Source organism: Taudactylus pleione, unplaced genomic scaffold (genome assembly GCF_031769625.1).
Source record: "Taudactylus pleione unplaced genomic scaffold, aTauple2 ptg000114l, whole genome shotgun sequence".
NCBI lineage: Eukaryota > Metazoa > Chordata > Amphibia > Anura > Myobatrachidae > Taudactylus > Taudactylus pleione.
In genome coordinates, this window is record NW_028284516.1 from 6,625,199 (window position 1) to 6,641,703 (window position 16,505).

Here is a 16,505-nt window from a genome sequence, read left to right on the forward strand (position 1 = left end):
GTGGGGGGTTACCCAATAAAATCGGGAGCCTCCCGCGAATTCCAGGAGGGTAGGCATGTGTGCTGTTATGTTATCCTCTGGATGTTCCGGTTCCCTCCCTCTATCCAAAAATATACTGTTAGGTTAATTTACTCCGGTCAAAAAAAAATTAACCCTACAGTAGTTTGTATATGTGTGTACATGTGGTAGAATATAGGTAATGTAAGATCCACTGGGCCCAGTACTGATGTAAATGGCCAAATATTCTCTATAAAGCATTGGTATATATGTGTGCACTATATAAATAACTGTTAATAGTTAAATAAATAAAACTGTCCCCCCATCTTTTAGTCTAGTGATGATTCAGAGACAATGTGCTGAATGCTGGCACACTTCTCACAGTCCAGTCTCTGGGGGTCATTCAGACCCGCTTGCGAGCAAATTTTGCTCGCTAGTGGGTCGATGTTGTGATACTGAGCATGCGCACAACAGAGGGAGCTCCGTTGTGCGCATGCGCGAGACCCGGCGAGCGACGAGAAATACGTCGCTCGGGGTCTCGCACCAAAGGGGGCGTGCTGTCGATGGTGACTGACAGCACGCCCCCTTTGGTGGGCGTGGCGGCCAGACGGAGGCGTTCCCATGGGAGGCGTTCCCATCTGAGTCCGGCCCCACTGACATCAGTAATGATGTCAGTGGGAGTGACTTTGGCTCTGATAGAGCCAAAATCACTCCTGGGCTTGCGGCAGCGAGACCCTACTGCAGGGTCTCGTCACAAGCCCGATGGTCGCGATGGTCTTTGACCATCGTGACCATCATCATGGACGCTCGCTATAGCTGTGGGTGGTAACCCACAGCTATGCGAGCGTCCATGAGGACGCTCCAAAAAAAGGTAGGAGGGCCCTGATTCAGAGAGAGCGCTCTGGTCAGAGCGTTCAGCTCTGAATCAGGCCCTCTGCCAGTACATGTCAGTCTCTGCCAGCTCACTCTCTTATTAATACTCCTCAATCTTTAGACCTGCCCAAATAATGGCTACACACCTACAGTATGCAGACATATGAGAAGAGGAATTTAGAAGAAACCATAGGGGGGATATACAGTATGTATCAAACCTTGGAGCAAGCTAAAGTGGAGAGAGAAAAGGTATTAACCAATCATTTTCTAACTGTCATTTAACAGTCTGGGGCCTCATTTATTAACAAGTTTTATCACCAAAACGAGTGATAAATGTCACTGTGTATGATAAATGGTGCTCCAGCCAATCAGCTCCCAACTGTCAACTGTTAGAAAAATGACAGTTGGGAGCTGATTGGCTGGAGCCCCATTTATCATACACAGTGAAAGGTATCACTCGTTTTGGTGATAAGATAAAACTCGTTAATAAATGAGGGCCTGGGTTTGAAAACTGAGGGCCTGATTCACTACAAATCACAATATAGCGTACACACGCAGTTCAACTGCAATTGTATGCTAATCCATAGCAATCGCAATGCCGCCGCACCACTACATAAGGACACCCACTCCACCTACACGCACATCCGTAATGGCTAGCAAGACTGCGAAAACGTCGGTACAATCGAGTATCATCGGACCCATACGCATCGTTAAGGAAGGTCAGCCCTCACTCAGGCATTACTTCAGCGCACACTATGAGACCTCACGCTGTGTATGGCTTCGCAGTGGATACTTTATGCATGCCCCTGAAACGGCAAGGGAATGCACTGGCACGCCTGCGTTTGCACTCCCCCCCTCCCCCCGTTACCACTCACAAACGACACTTCCGGTAAATAACTCTGCGATGGGTCTGCATAACCTTTGCGATCACAGGGCCTGATTCAGAGCCGGACGCTATTTGCGCTCGCTCGTTCAGAAAAAGGGGCCGGCTATTTAAATTGAATGCTCGCTGTTTGCGGTCTGTTGACGCCTCTATGTCTGAGCGAGCGAACAAGACATGCGCTCGCTATTTTGTAAAGACGCCCCCTGGCCGTTCGCATCATACATCATCTCCGCTATTTATTAGATTAATCGAGTACATCGAAAGGCGTCTGAACTGCTCGCAGTGCTTGTGGTTGGATTTTCCTACCGCAATCATGCGAACAGTTCAGGCTAAGAGACAACCAAGTGACGTGGTCGATGACGCTGCTTTGTTAATTATGCACACCCTTAAAACGCCCGTTTTGACCATTTGCACGCCTGCGTTCAGATCTCCACTCCCCGTTTTCAAGCACCTTCCCCTATTACCACCCACAACCACCTCATCCTGTCACTCAAATTAGCAGGCACTCGCTATTTTGCGAACACACGATTTCCGACCGCAATGACTGGTTGGCGCATGCGCATTATGACCCATACACATGCGCACATGTGCGAATATCGCTCGGAGCGAACGAGCGGCCGCTTACGAGCGGCTCTGAATCAGGCCCACAGTCCCCATCGCAGCGGCCGGTTCGAATGCAACAATCGGCCGGATGCGTGTGTATTAGCAACTGCGATCCAAGCTGAATCAGGCCCTGAGTTAGGAGCTGATTGGTACTTTATCTCGCTCCACTTCATTTCTCTTCAAGCTTTGATTCATCACCCCCTAATAAATGACTGTAAAACATAGTAATAGTAAAATATCACTATATGTTGTCTGTTAAGATATTTACTACATACAGGACCTCATTCAGAGTAGGTCGTTGCGGCCGCACGGTCGTACGCCACCGATGTTCGCTATACTGCGCATGCGTAAAGTTCGCAATGCGCGTGCACAAACTAGCCGCACAAGACCATCGCGACCATCGGGCTTGCGACGAGACCCTTGCAGTAGGATCTCGTTGCCGCAAGCCCCAGTGGACTTCCTGCTCTAATAGAGCAGGAAGTCCACCTACTGACATCACGAGTGATGTCAGTAGGGCCGCCCACAAATGGCAGGCGTTCCTGCAGGAACACCTCCGTTTGCCCAGCCACCCCCCGCCCCGCCTTCCAAGCGGGGCGAGCTGTCGATCAACATCGACAGCCGCCCCTTTTGGATGCGAGCGCCGGAGCAAGTGCTTTGTGCGCTCGCTCTGGTGCTCGCGCACACGCAGTGTACACGCCGCGCGTGCGCACTGCCTAACAATCGACACGCTTGCGAGCGCATAGCGCTTGCGAGCGGGTCTGAATCAGGCCCACAGTACATAGGTAAAGTACAATGTAACTATAATTCAGTACAGGTGCCTCTAGCATTACATCAAAAAAGTTACTTCAGAGTTAAAGTGAAAAATGAAGAAGTGAAAACGGATGTCAGTGTTGTAATTCCCTGTCTACATTGCAAACCTTTTGGGGTTCTTCATTTCTTCTGTGACAAAGTTCAGTGTGTCCCATCCAGAATAAGAATAGAGTGCAGAATACAGGCCAAGAGCCATATAACCTACATTTGTGGTTGAGCCTTCAAAGGGAGCCTTCAGATTATCAGTTTCACCTGAGGAAATACAAGTAAAGCAGAACAGCGTCATCTACCACAGAGGGGATTGGTTATCACCTCTCAACAGTAACAATGTCCACAATGACATTGTTAGCAGTGTAATGTGAAGCACAGTTTGTCGACACGGTACTAATATCAGTTAAAGCATTGTAACCATTACGATCCCGCAATGCATCGGCTGAGCGAAAATATACAAATCTCGCATGCCCCGAAAACGGTTGCTACGTGCTTTTGGGTCACCCCCTCCTCATTGCTGCCCACAAACGATCACTGTCTGTAAATCACTTTGTGAATAAATCCTCACTGCGGCCGCCATCGCAGTACTGCCACAGCACGTGCGCAGTGAGACTCATACGCATGCACAGTAGAAACAAAAACGCCATTCGCGAGAACATCGGCATTGCGACCGTCTCTGAATCTGGCGCACAATGCTTTAACTAGCATTAGTTAAATCCCATCCCCTGGGACATGTAGAACTTTGGACAGACCGGATAGGCCCAAAATGTATGGCTAAATGGTAACATTATATAATTCCTCTACAGCTAAGCCAAATAATAACAGCAAATGCCAAAAATCACAGTCAAGAGCAGAACATTCAGGACAATTAGTAGGGGCACCAGCGCTAATATGAGCTAGAACAGCAGGCGTACCATATGGTCTATGGAAGATAAAATAAGTAATAAAAATAATCTGAGTAATAATAATATAATAAAATAAGTTATAATAATATGAGTAACAATAATAATAATAATAATATGATAAAATAAATAATAATAATGATAATAATAATAATAATAATAATAATAATAATAATAATAATATTAGATTGTTGTAATCAGAGACAATGGGCTCTATTTATTAACATTATTTTTACTAAAATAAAGTGAAAAAGTGTGTTTTCACACCCTTTTCACATTATTTTAGTTTCACCTGTAGTTATTACAGGGCAATTGGAGTAGAATTAGTAAAATTCTACTCCAACCCCCAGTATCACTTATTGTTAGTAAAGCAGATCGCATTTCCCATAATTGTAATGGGAAATGTGATCCGACCACAGTTACTAAAAATAAATTGTAAAAAAATACCGGGGGAAGCCCTGTGATAATAACGCCACCTGGAGGTGGCGTTATCCAGGGTCTCCCCCGGTTACCGGGCTCCCACTCTGCTCTAACGGGGAGAGCAGAGCCGGGAGCCGGTACCAGTAATCAGCTGTGTGGTCTAAGCTGACCGCAAGCTGATTGCTGTAAAAAAAAGAAAAAAAAAATTAAACTTTTTTTTTTTCACTTACCTGAATCCAGGGACCGGTGATCGGTCCACTCCGGTCAGCTGGTCTCCCACAGTGCACTGGGGCCCGGTCATCAGGTGATCGGGCCCCAGTGCAGTATGGGAGATCACCTGATCGGGATGCCCGGAGAAGATCACCGGAGGCCAGGAGGATGCAGGTAAGTGTAATGGAGGGAGGGGGGGTCGTGGGGGTCCGCGATCGCGGGGGGCAGGGCTTAGCGCCGGGGGCGGGGCTTAGCGTCGGTGGGGGGTAGTAGCGGTGGTCAGTTGGCGCATGCGCGGGCTCTTAGTCGCGGTATTTTTTCCGAAAATACCGCGATTAGAGTGCGGATGGGATCCGCAGGGACAGAGCTTTATCGCAAGCTCTGTCCCTGCAAGGGATTTATAGTAAATCCCTGTGATATTGCCTGAATTCGCAATGCGAATTCACTCGGTAATATCACACTACAATCCGCATTCAATATGCGGATTGTAGTAAATAGAGCCCATGGTGAGATATAATGGAGAGATCCCAAAATCTGTTCACGATGGTCATCTTGAAGAAGACTCATGTCGGCCTCCCATTTAGGAATAACCCACTATTTAATTCCAGATAAATCTTCACTTTAGCCAAGTCTATATGATCTATAACTAAATACTTAACATCTAATAGAGGATGACTGACTCTAATATTATTAGGGGAATTCAATATGGAGCGAAAAAACTCAGTTTTTGCGTTAATATCGCACCTATGACGTCATTATCGCAGGTTTTAGTTTTACACTGTATTCAATTTCAAAGACTTTTCGCAGGTTCGAAAAGTCTTTGAAAAAAAACGGGGATAACTTTTCACCACTGAATAGGTGGCGAATAAAAGTGCAGAATTGGGGTTTAGGGGTGCAGGCTTAAAAAAAAATAGCCTACACCCCTGGGAATGACATTTTAAAAAGAACTGTGTAAAAAAAAATAATAAAAAAATAGGGACACCCCAAAAAATGTATTAAAAAATTGGGGTGAAAAAAAAAAAAAAGGGAAAAAAGTGTTTAAAATTAGGGAAATAGGTTCAGGGCTATTCTGCAAGTATGCGGCAGGTGTATTCTAGAATAGGCTATTAGCAGCAGGTGCATAGTTGCAGAATTTTTAAAAACTTACTTTAGGGACATAAAAATATGCTAGTACCCATTTTCATGTACCCAAAATTTGATGCGACCACTTAAAAAAACGAAAAAAATAACCTAAGTGCTCTTCTGCAACACTTCTTCAATGTCGGGGAAAAAACACCTGCTGCGGCTATTTAAATCCCCGACTTTCATTTGCAGGCTAAAACGGGGGTACCCATAGTGATCCCCCATGTTTTTACAACTTTAGGGGGGTCCTACAATTTTTTCCAGGAAAATTTCGTAGTTTATCGCAAATCCCACTTCGCCAGGTCCCGTTTTCGGAGATTTCATATTGAATACGGGGATAAAGCAGGCCTGCCCGATACTTTATCCCTGAAAAATCTCCGATGTGGAGCGAAAAGGCCAGCACAGACTTTTCGCTCCCATATTGAATACCCCTCTATGTCAGCAATGGTTCTGCTACAGACAACCATGCTTATTATAAGTTACTACAGCTGATCAGAGCCGTAACTAGACTTTTTGGTGCCCTGTGCCCGAAAGAGCATTGGCGCCCCTTCCCCCTATTTTCCAAATAGGGACATAAGAGAGGCATCCGAAAAAGGGCCATGGCCTCATGGGGAAGGGCCATGGAAGAGATAAGGGAAGCCAGGAGATGGTGGGGATAAAAGAAGAGGAAAACAGAAGTGAGAATTATAATAAACAGAAAATTGACAGGCATGAACAGCGCCCCCTGCCCTGCGGTGCCCTGTGCCATGGCACAGGTCGCACTACCCTAGTTACGGCCCTGCAGCTGATACACAATTAGGGGGGGTCATTGTTTCAGTCACACAGCCATTGTGCTGGTAAGAGTTCTATCATTGCAGCACATGGATATTTCTATACAGCCCGGACTTTGCATATGACTAGCCTTTTGGGCCCCAGCCTGCCTCCTCATATCATAGGGGCTGAGCTCCTCCAGCTGGGGCCCCACACACTGCCTGCAAAGACACGTGCATAGATGCACCTGACTGTCCCGCTGATACCGAAGTCGCATTCGGAACTCGGGGCCAAAGTGCCATCACCATACTGATACAGTACTGTTACTTTGAACTTGTTCATATGACCACTGGCCCCTACATGAGCCGGGTATGTTCTGTATTTATAATGGGCATCATTGTTCTTAATTTAATTTATGCCCAAACGAAACCTCATTTTTACACTGAAACAACTTCAATCTACACATACATATTTACATTAAATGCAAAACGTAATTGATTACTAGAGTCTATTTTTCATTTTAGGTGCACAGTTGCACAGTCAAGTTATATCTTTTAATATTTTTGGGGGGATAAGGCACATCCCTCTTTTTTATTAACAGCTGCGTTGTATCACCCTTAGACCCTAGATTAAGTGCTTTTCTGTCATTGGCAAACTACTTGCAGAGAGCAAACAATTTCTCCTTGACGATCTCTAGCACTAATCTAAAGCTGGGTACACATTGGAGCGATGTCGTTACAATTTGGCTGATTCGGGAATATCGCTCAGAGTGTATGTCCAATTTGTGCGCTCCCGTGGTTGCATGCAATATTTTTTGTTTTGCTGTGCTGCATGGCCAAACGGACGATATCGCATGTAGCGCCGTGCATAATAATCAAGTGCGGAACGAGTGATCGTTCTGTCCTTCATTACATCGCTGCAGTGTGTACCGACATTCATGTGATGTCCAGGGTGTCCCTGGACATCGGCCCGATTGCCGGTCGCTCAAGTGTGTACCCAGCATTACACAATAAATCTGTCTAATAGATCAGCCAAGTACAATATTTTGTATTCACTTTAAAAATGTGAGATTTATTAACATTCATTTGGATTCAGTTTTGCAAATCACCATATTGAGCAATGTAACAATAAGAGATTGAAAAAAAGGATCTTACCTTGGCCTATCTTCACCAGACCCACAGAAATAATAATGAGAAGAGCCACAATCTTTGCGTAGGTAAAGACATCTTGAACCCTTGTTCCCCATTTGACATGGACACAATTAATAAATGTTAAGGTGCCTAAAGGTACAAATAAAAGTGATGTGAGATAGAAATAATCACAAGTGCGTAGTCTTAATAATACTAAGGGGTATATTTACTAAAGTGAGAGTTTTTAGAAGTGGAGATGTTGCCCATAGCAACCAATGAAATTCTAGCTATTATCTTCTACAAGGTGCTATTTAAATGTTAAGTAGAATTTGATTGGTTGCTATGGGCCACATCTCCACTTCTAAAAACCCGCACTGTAGTAAATATACCCCTAGTTATCTGTTTAATGTGCAAACATTGCATTATTACAGTACTACTAGTCAGCCCGGATCAGAAGGGCCCCAAGGATCAGGGGGAGAAAAAAACGGGGCAGCAGCACCTAGTAAAACTCTTTAAACAGCTGCTGTACTGTGACAGCAGCCGTTCAGCCGAAGCCCTTCCTGATCCTCTCCTCACCCATCGGCTTCCTTCAACTTCTCTGTAGCGGTCCCCCCATGAAGCCGCTCACAGTCAGCAGAGGATTCAAAGCACTGCACAGATCACTATGATCTGTGCAGGCTTTGGTGTTTAAAATATTAAATAAAGGATTTAAAAAAAAAAGTGTATAGGGTTCCCCTCAACAGTATAACCCACCACTGACTTCTGAGCCCGGTCTAGTACTAGAAAATCAGGGGAAAATCATAAGTTCCCCTCTATATTCCAGTAACCAGCACCAGGCTGAACCAGATGGGGGGTTTAAACTATAGCAGGGAGAGACACAGCATGGGGGTCCACCTGCCATAATGTAAAACCAGCCCCAACCTGGTGATGGTTACTAGAATATAGGGGGTACACCACTTTGTGGACAGTATTCAATTGTTTTCTTGCGCCCGATCTCCCGTCTAAAGTGACAGGAGATCGCTGGGCAGGATTCAATTGATTAGAATATAGCGCGATCGCACCCAATGGTGTCAGGTTTAGCCACGAAAAATGGCTTTTCGTGCATTTCAGCTCGCACCGCCCGATGGGTGTGAGCTGAATTACCGGCTCCTGTAGCTGATCGCGCCTGACACGAGCAACAATTGAATAGCTCGGTCGGACGCGTAGGTGGCTACAAACAATTGAATTGCACTCTGTGTGTCTCCCTGCTATAGTGTAAGCCTCACCTGCGATTTTCCAGTACCAGACTGGACTCAGAAGCTGGTTATACTATATAGACCACAAGCTAGTCGCGCAAGGGCGGTCACGAGGGGGGTGTTGCAGTATCCGGCAGCGACACATGCACAGACAGATTCTCAGGGAGAAGTGAGCCTATGGGATTCGCAGGGACAGATCTTTATTGCAAGCTGTGTCCCTGCATGTAAGTGTTAGTGCAGCCATGTGATATTTCCTAAATTCGCAATGCGAATTTAGGGCCTCATTTACTAACGAGTTTTATCACCAAAATGAGTGATAAATTTCACTGTGTATGACAAATGATGCTCCAGCCAATCAGCTTCCAACTGACAACTGTTAGAAAAATGACAGTTGGGAGCTGATTGGCTGGAGCACCATTTATCATACACAGTGATATTTATCACTCGTTTTGGTGATATAACTAGTTAGTAAATGAGGGCCTTAGGCCCGTATTCAATTTGAGGCGAAAAACCGGAATCCGCTGAAAAGTTTCGCCGATCACGTCATTTCGCCAGACGGAAAAGTATCGCCGTATTCAATTTGAACGACTTTCCGCCTAGGCGGAAAGTCAATGCAATGTAATAGACGGAAAATTTTCGCCTATGAATAGCAGGCGGAAAAAAGTGCAGAAATGGGGTTTTGGGGTGGAACGTTGCGGGAACCCCCCGTGCAGCCTTCAGACAGTCCCCCAAAGGTAAACTGTGTAAAAATGTTTAAAAAAAAAACCACTTAAGAACACCCCAAAAAATCACTTTGAATGTGAGGGTGAAAAATAAAATGTTGGGGGCCAAAGTTAAAAACTAGCGAGCTTGACTCTGAGGGGGTCCCCAAGTATGCCCCAGGTGTTTTTTTCATTGCAGGGGCTTGCGGCAGGTGGATTTTTCACAATTTTTTTAACTTCACTTTAGCAACTTTAAAATATGCCGGCCCCCATTTTCAAGTACCCCAAATTTGCTGGGATTAAGTTATTTTCTGCAAAAAAACCCTCCAGAATGCTATTCTGCACCACTTATACAAAAGTGCTATTTAGCAGCTATTGAGCCCGTTTAAAAACACCAAATACTTTCAGCAAGCCAAATCGGGGGGTACCATAGCTAACCCCCATGTCAGAACATCTTTTGGGAGGTGTCAGGCTGATTTCCCCAAATCTGACAATACTTTCCGCTTGTTTAAGTATTGTATTGTATTGTATTGTATTTATTGTTGTCATCAGCAAAACAAGTTTGACAGACGAAATTACATTGCACTTTTTTAAAACAGTGAATAGCAATCCATGGTAAAGGATATCACAAACAATTTCACAAAAATAATAAAATTAAAATTAACTAAAGAGATACAATCATAGCATTCAACATGCGCACAGCAGATGGAGGAAAACTAACCCTCAAGCGACTCGTACGTGCCCGAAGTACTCTAAACCGCTTTAAAGATGGGAGCTTATCAAAAAATTCATGAAATGGATGGCTTGGATCCGATATGATACCTTTGGTTCTCTTTAGAACCCTAAGCCCATAAACATCATGAATAGTTGGCAACTGCACGCCAATGATTTTGCTGGCGGTCCTAACAACCCGTTCCAGTGCACTTCTTTCACTCGCTGTGCAGTTGCCATACCAGATAATGATACCAAATGTCAGAATGCTCTCAATTGAGCATCTGTAAAAGTTTAGCATAGTTACTTTGCTAACTCCCGAGGCCCTCAAACGTCTTAGGAAAAACAAACGCTTTTGCGCCTTTTTAATTAGGGACAGTGTATTTAAAGACCATGTCAAATCTGCCGCAACCTGGATACCCAGAAATTTAAAAGACTCAACTATATCAACATCCTGGTTGTTAATAGACACTGGCAATTTCTGCTCTAAACATCTCCTACGAAAATCAATTACCAGTTCTTTTGTCTTGTCACCATTTAGGAGCAAGTGATTATCACCACTCCAAGAAACCAAATTTTTGATCTCTTTCCTATAATGGGACTCATCATTCCTGCTAATTAACCCAACGACTGCAATATCATCAGCAAATTTGATGATTTTCACAGAATCAGAAGTCGACACGCAGTCGTGGGTAAATAGCGAGTATAATAGGGGGCTGAGAACACAACCCTGGGGAACACCAGTCTTAATCAACACTTCCCCCGACACAGCACCTCCAATTCTAACTACTTGTGGTCTATCAGTTAAAAAGTTTAAAACCCAGTTACAAATAGACCCACTTAACCCCAAGTCAAACAACTTAGATGTTAGTGAGATGGGAATAACCGTATTAAAAGCAGAACTAAAATCAACAAAGAGTATCCGAACATAAGAATCCCTCACTTCCAAATGAGCTAAAATAGAGTGAAGTGCTGTAAGTACCGCATCATCAGTGCAACGATTTTTCCTATATGCAAACTGAAAAGGATCAAAATCTACTGGGAAAAAAGATTGAATATGTCCTAATACCAGCCTTTCAAAGCATTTCATTATCAATGAAGTTAGTGCAATTGGGCGATAATCATTAAGGCATTTTACTACCCCCTTTTTTGGAACTGGAACAATATTTGCCTTCTTAAAACATCTCGGCACTACACAATTAAAAAGGGACAAATTAAATAAGACCGTTAATATCCAACTTAACTGGTCTGCACACCCCTTGAGGACTTTACCGCTAATCCCATCCGGGCCGGCTGATTTACACAAATCAACCCGACGTAGACATTTAATCACATCATACTCCTCCAACATAAGAGGAGACTCCCCCACCCGGGGAATTTGGGGCGTAACAGAAAAACTATTCTCTTGATCAAACCTAGAGTAGAACAGGTTCAAATCTTCAGCTAATAGATTATTGTCATTGCTAATCACCTCCTTTTTTATTTTACAACCAGTAATATCCTGGATCATCTGCCACAGGCTTCTCGGATTCCTGTTATCATGACTTCTAGCTTCAATCTTTGCGGAGTAACTAATTTTAGCCCTCCTAATACCTTTCTGCAATTCACACCTGGAAGATTTCAACATTTCTAAATCACCAGATTTAAACGCTCTATCACGAGCCTTGAGTAGAGATCGAACTTCCCCGTTCAACCAAGGCTTCACGTTGGGAAATATTTTAATACTCTTTGTTACTGTAACACTATCCGTACAGCAACCGATGTAACCTAATATCAATGATGCTAGAGAGTCAATATCTATATCGCCATTTACCCTACTCTCATCAATAAACAAATCCCAGTTTGTGAATTCCAACATATCCTGTAATCTAGTCAGTGCGTCCTCCGGCCATATAGTTACCAGACGTCTGACCGGTCGCACTCTCCTAACTAATGACCTGTAAACAGGTATGAGAAACAGGGACATATGATCGGATCTGCCAATATGGGGGCAAACAACAGTTTCATAAGCTGACTTGAGGTTTGTATACACCTGGTCCAAGGTACGCATGCCCCTAGTTGGAGCCGATACATTTTTATATAACTTAGGCAATACTTTCCTCAGGTCAGCTTGATTGAAATCACCTGCTATAATGAAAACTGCCTCAACATACACAGATTGTAATTTCGCAATTTCCTCGTAAAGAATTCCCAGGGCAATTGTCACATTAGCCTGAGGGGGAATATAAACGGCAATGATAATTGCCACCGAAACTTCTCTGGGCAAATAAAAGGGTCTACATTTGACAGACAGATATTCAATATCCACTGAGCAATGATTACCAATACAGATAGCATCAATACACCAGGTACGCAGGACATACAAACACAGCCCCCCACCCCTACTTTTCCCTGATGAAGAAGTTCTGTCTGCTCTGAACAGAATCCTGTTTCCAAAAGAGACCGCAGTATCCAGAACTAAGTCATTTAGCCAAGTCTCGGTAAAAATTAATACAGAGCAGGACTCCAGATGCTTCATGTATGAAAGAACTGCATGTAATTCGTCCAGTTTACTAGTCAGGGACTGAACATTTGCTAGAAATAAGCTAGGCAAAGGGGGTTTGATAAAACATAAATTGAGCCTGGCTCTAGTACCAGCTCGTTTACCCCTTTTTTGCCTCCTCTCCCTCCTCCGATGCCTCTTCCAACCCTGCCTGCGTCTCCAGGGATAACCGAGTCTCCAGAAATGCCCCCCTCCAGAGCGCTGCCCACCCCCATAATCTCTACTTCCATTGCCGTGCACATGGCTCTTCTCACAACTCCAGTCTCCAGACCAGCCACCACTCACCACCCCAGCTGCGACAGACCCATCCAGGGTCGGCGGGTCCCGTTTTTGCATACTTTCAAATTGAATACGGGGATACGCGGGCACGCGCATGATACTTTTCCGCCTACAAAGCACGCAATGTAGGCGAAAAGTCTGGGAGGCGGAAAAATATTGCGGGTCCGCTCAAATTGAATACAGCTCTTAGTCGGAAATATCACACTGCAACCGCATTTTAAATTCGGATTATAGTAAATAGGGCCCGTAGTCTTAAACTAACTGGCATATTTATCAATATTATGTTTACTAAAATATTGGCGTATGGAATAGCTAAGATGAGCTGGGAGTGCCTTAAACCAGAAGGCTGGGGCCGGCTTGAGTGGTGATTACATGCATTTTTAAATTATCCTATCGGACAGCTAGGGGTGTGGTTTTAGCAGTGTAGGCTTTAAGCCTCTTTGCTGAAGAAAACTTTCTAGTGAATTACTGTTCATATAAGCAGTTTTTATCCTATCCTTTTCTCTGCTAATCTCTTTTTCTTTACTCTCAATCCAATCCTGCTCACTCAGCTATTCTGCTCTTTCTATCTTTCCCTGGCTTTCTTTTTTTCAGTGCCTCTGTCTCTATCATCCTACTCCTCTCTCTACAACTGAAACCCCTATTTCCCATCGCCGCAGCAATGTGTTCCCCTGCCCGCTCCCCCGATAGTTGCTGCGGCAGCTACAGTTTCTGCTGCCCAGAGCCAGTGGCTGTGGGAGACGCGGGTTGCAGCTGTGATGTCACGCGCTGCTGGTCACTCACGGCTGAAATCAAGCGTCAGACCCAGCGTTCTAGTGTACAGTGCGGCAGCGCTATTAGCGCCACTGTTCCCCCTGGGGTTCCTGGCCTGTCAGGGGCCCTGAGTATTAATGGCGCTTTCTCCATTATTAATGGCGCTGCCTCCGTGCCTCCATCTCCCTGCGGCTGGAGAATGGCTGCGATGTCCTTTGTGAACTTGGATTTGTTGGTTAGGTTTCAGGGGTCTTCGTTGGGAGTTTCTCAAACCTAGGTTGTAAAGTGCTGGTAATCCATTTAGGTGGGAATGATCTTGGCTCTAGGATAGCTCTGGACTTACGCCTTAGCAATGTGTCAGACCTCCTTCTCATAATGGGTGCTTGGCCTTTCTGTATCATTCTGTGGTCTTGCATTACTCCTAGGCAGCATTGGGGTTGTGCCCGTTGTCCGAGGGCTTTGGACGAGGCTAGAAAAAAGATTAATGCTGCTGTGGCTAAATTCGTGTTGGCGCATGGTGGTTTTGTGGTGCGGCATCCCTTGATCCGTTTCCATGATAAGTATCTTTATAGGCCCGATGGAGTGCATTTGACGGATGAGGGTCTGGTCTTTTTTATGGATAGTTTGTTCGATAGCATAGTTCAGGTGGTCTAGGTTTTGTATGGTGGCGGGCTGCATTTTGTTAGGCAGAATCTGGCATTGGTGTGAAACTACGGCTTGTCATCAGCCCGGGTGCAGCTGGTGCATTGGGTACACTCACCTTCTAGTAATTGTGGCGAAATACTGTACCACCTTAACGGGGGCAGTATGGCCACCTTCGGAAGGGATTGAAAGAGTCGAAGGTTTGTGCTTAGTACCCTAGTGATTGGTTTTGCATCCACTGGGCGGGTATCGCCCTCAATGCAGTGTTTGGTTGTTTAGTTTGCATTGCTGGCTGCTCTGTTTAGGGGCCGCCCTTTTTTGCCACAATACAATCTTTTAAAAATAGAATTATTTAATATTCCTTAAATAAATAGCTGACCTTTTTTAATTCCATTTACTGTCTATGGGCTCTATTTATTAACATTATTTTTACTAAAATAAAGTGAAAAAGGGTGTTTTCACACCCTTTTCACATTATTTTAGTTTCACCTGTAGTTATTACAGGGCAATTGGAGTAGAATTAGAAAAATTCTACTCCAACCCCCAGTATCACTTATTTTTAGTAAAGCAGATCGCATTTCCCATAATTGTAATGGGAAATGTGATCCGACCATAGTTACTAAAAATAAATTGTAAAAAAATACCGGGGGAAGCCCTGTGATAATAACGCCACCTGGAGGTGGCGTTATCCAGGGTCTCCCCCGGTTACCGGGCACCCACTCTGCTCTAACGGGGAGAGCAGAGGCGGGAGCCGGTACCAGTAATGTGGTCTAAGCATGTGGTCTAAACAGACCGCAAGCTGATTGCTGTAAAAAAAATAAAAAAAAATTAAACATTTTTTATTTTACTTACCTGAATCCAGGGACCGGTGATCGGGCCTCCGGTGATGGCTCCTCTCCGGTCAGCTGGTCTCCCACAGTGCACTGCTGCCCGGTCATCAGGTGATCGGGCCCCAGTGCAGTATGGGAGATCACCTGATCGGGAAGCCCGGAGAAGATCACCGGAGGCCAGGAGGATGCAGGTAAGTGTAATGAAGGGAGGGGGGGTCGCGGGGGTGGAGGGGGGGTCGCGGGGGTCCGCGATCGCGGGGGCGGGGCTTAGCGCCGGGGCGGGGCTTAGCGTCGGTGGGGGACTAGTAGCGGTGGTCGGTCGGCGCATGCGCGGGCTCTTAGTCGCGGTATTTTTTCCGAAAATACCGCGACTAGAGTGCGGATGGGATCCGCAGGGACAGAGCTTTATCGCAAGCTCTGTCCCTGCAAGGGATTTATAATAAATCCCTGTGATATTGCCTGAATTCGCGATGCGAATTCACTCGGTAATATCACACTACAATCCGCATTCAATATGCGGATTGTAGTAAATAGAGCCCTATGTGTCTTTATTTCTTAGATAAGTGTTGGTTATGTATGATGAGCACACCCACCCAGGACACACCTCAGCCGTTACTAGGTTTGGTGTCACCTAAATGTACTAATGGGGAATTGTAGGAGAATTTTGCCCTAATTATCAATTTTTTTTTAGTTAGCAGATCGCATTTCCCATAACTGTAATGGATAATGTGATCTGCTCAGATTTAAGGGTCTATTTACTAAGATGCTGCGTTAATGCCACTCCTGCTTCTCCTGCTACCGCTACGCAGCACTTACTAAAAATAGACCAGCCGAGGATGGGGAACGTTAAGTCACCCCCTCGGCGGTAACAGCTGAGACTCCCTTCCCCTGACAGCCCTGTGTGTGACTCACCATCTCCAGGCTCCGTCCGGCAGCAGCAGTGACTTTTTTTTTTTATCCAAAAAACTTTATATAAAAACGGCCAACCTGACACAGCTGAAGTCGTGCTTCTCCAGTGAGGAGAAACAGATACCGGCAGCTACAGGAGGCGATATCAGCGCTGGAGAAGTCAGCAGACGGTAAGTGACCTCTCATCTTAGTAATACCTGGGACACTTAGCG

General features: G+C 45.0%; 1 protein-coding gene across 1 annotated transcript in view; it reads right to left on the reverse strand.

Annotated features, from left to right (window-relative positions):
* Positions 1-16,505, reverse strand: part of LOC148524929 (Y+L amino acid transporter 2-like) — a 71,119-nt gene that overhangs the window by 32,731 nt on the left and 21,883 nt on the right. Inside the window, exons 3-4 of the mRNA XM_088471393.1 lie at positions 7,716-7,841; positions 3,274-3,418 (exon numbers count right to left, since the gene is read on the reverse strand). Coding sequence (XP_088327519.1) covers positions 3,274-3,418; positions 7,716-7,841 — 271 coding nt within the window. The remainder of the gene's footprint in view (positions 1-3,273; positions 3,419-7,715; positions 7,842-16,505) is intronic.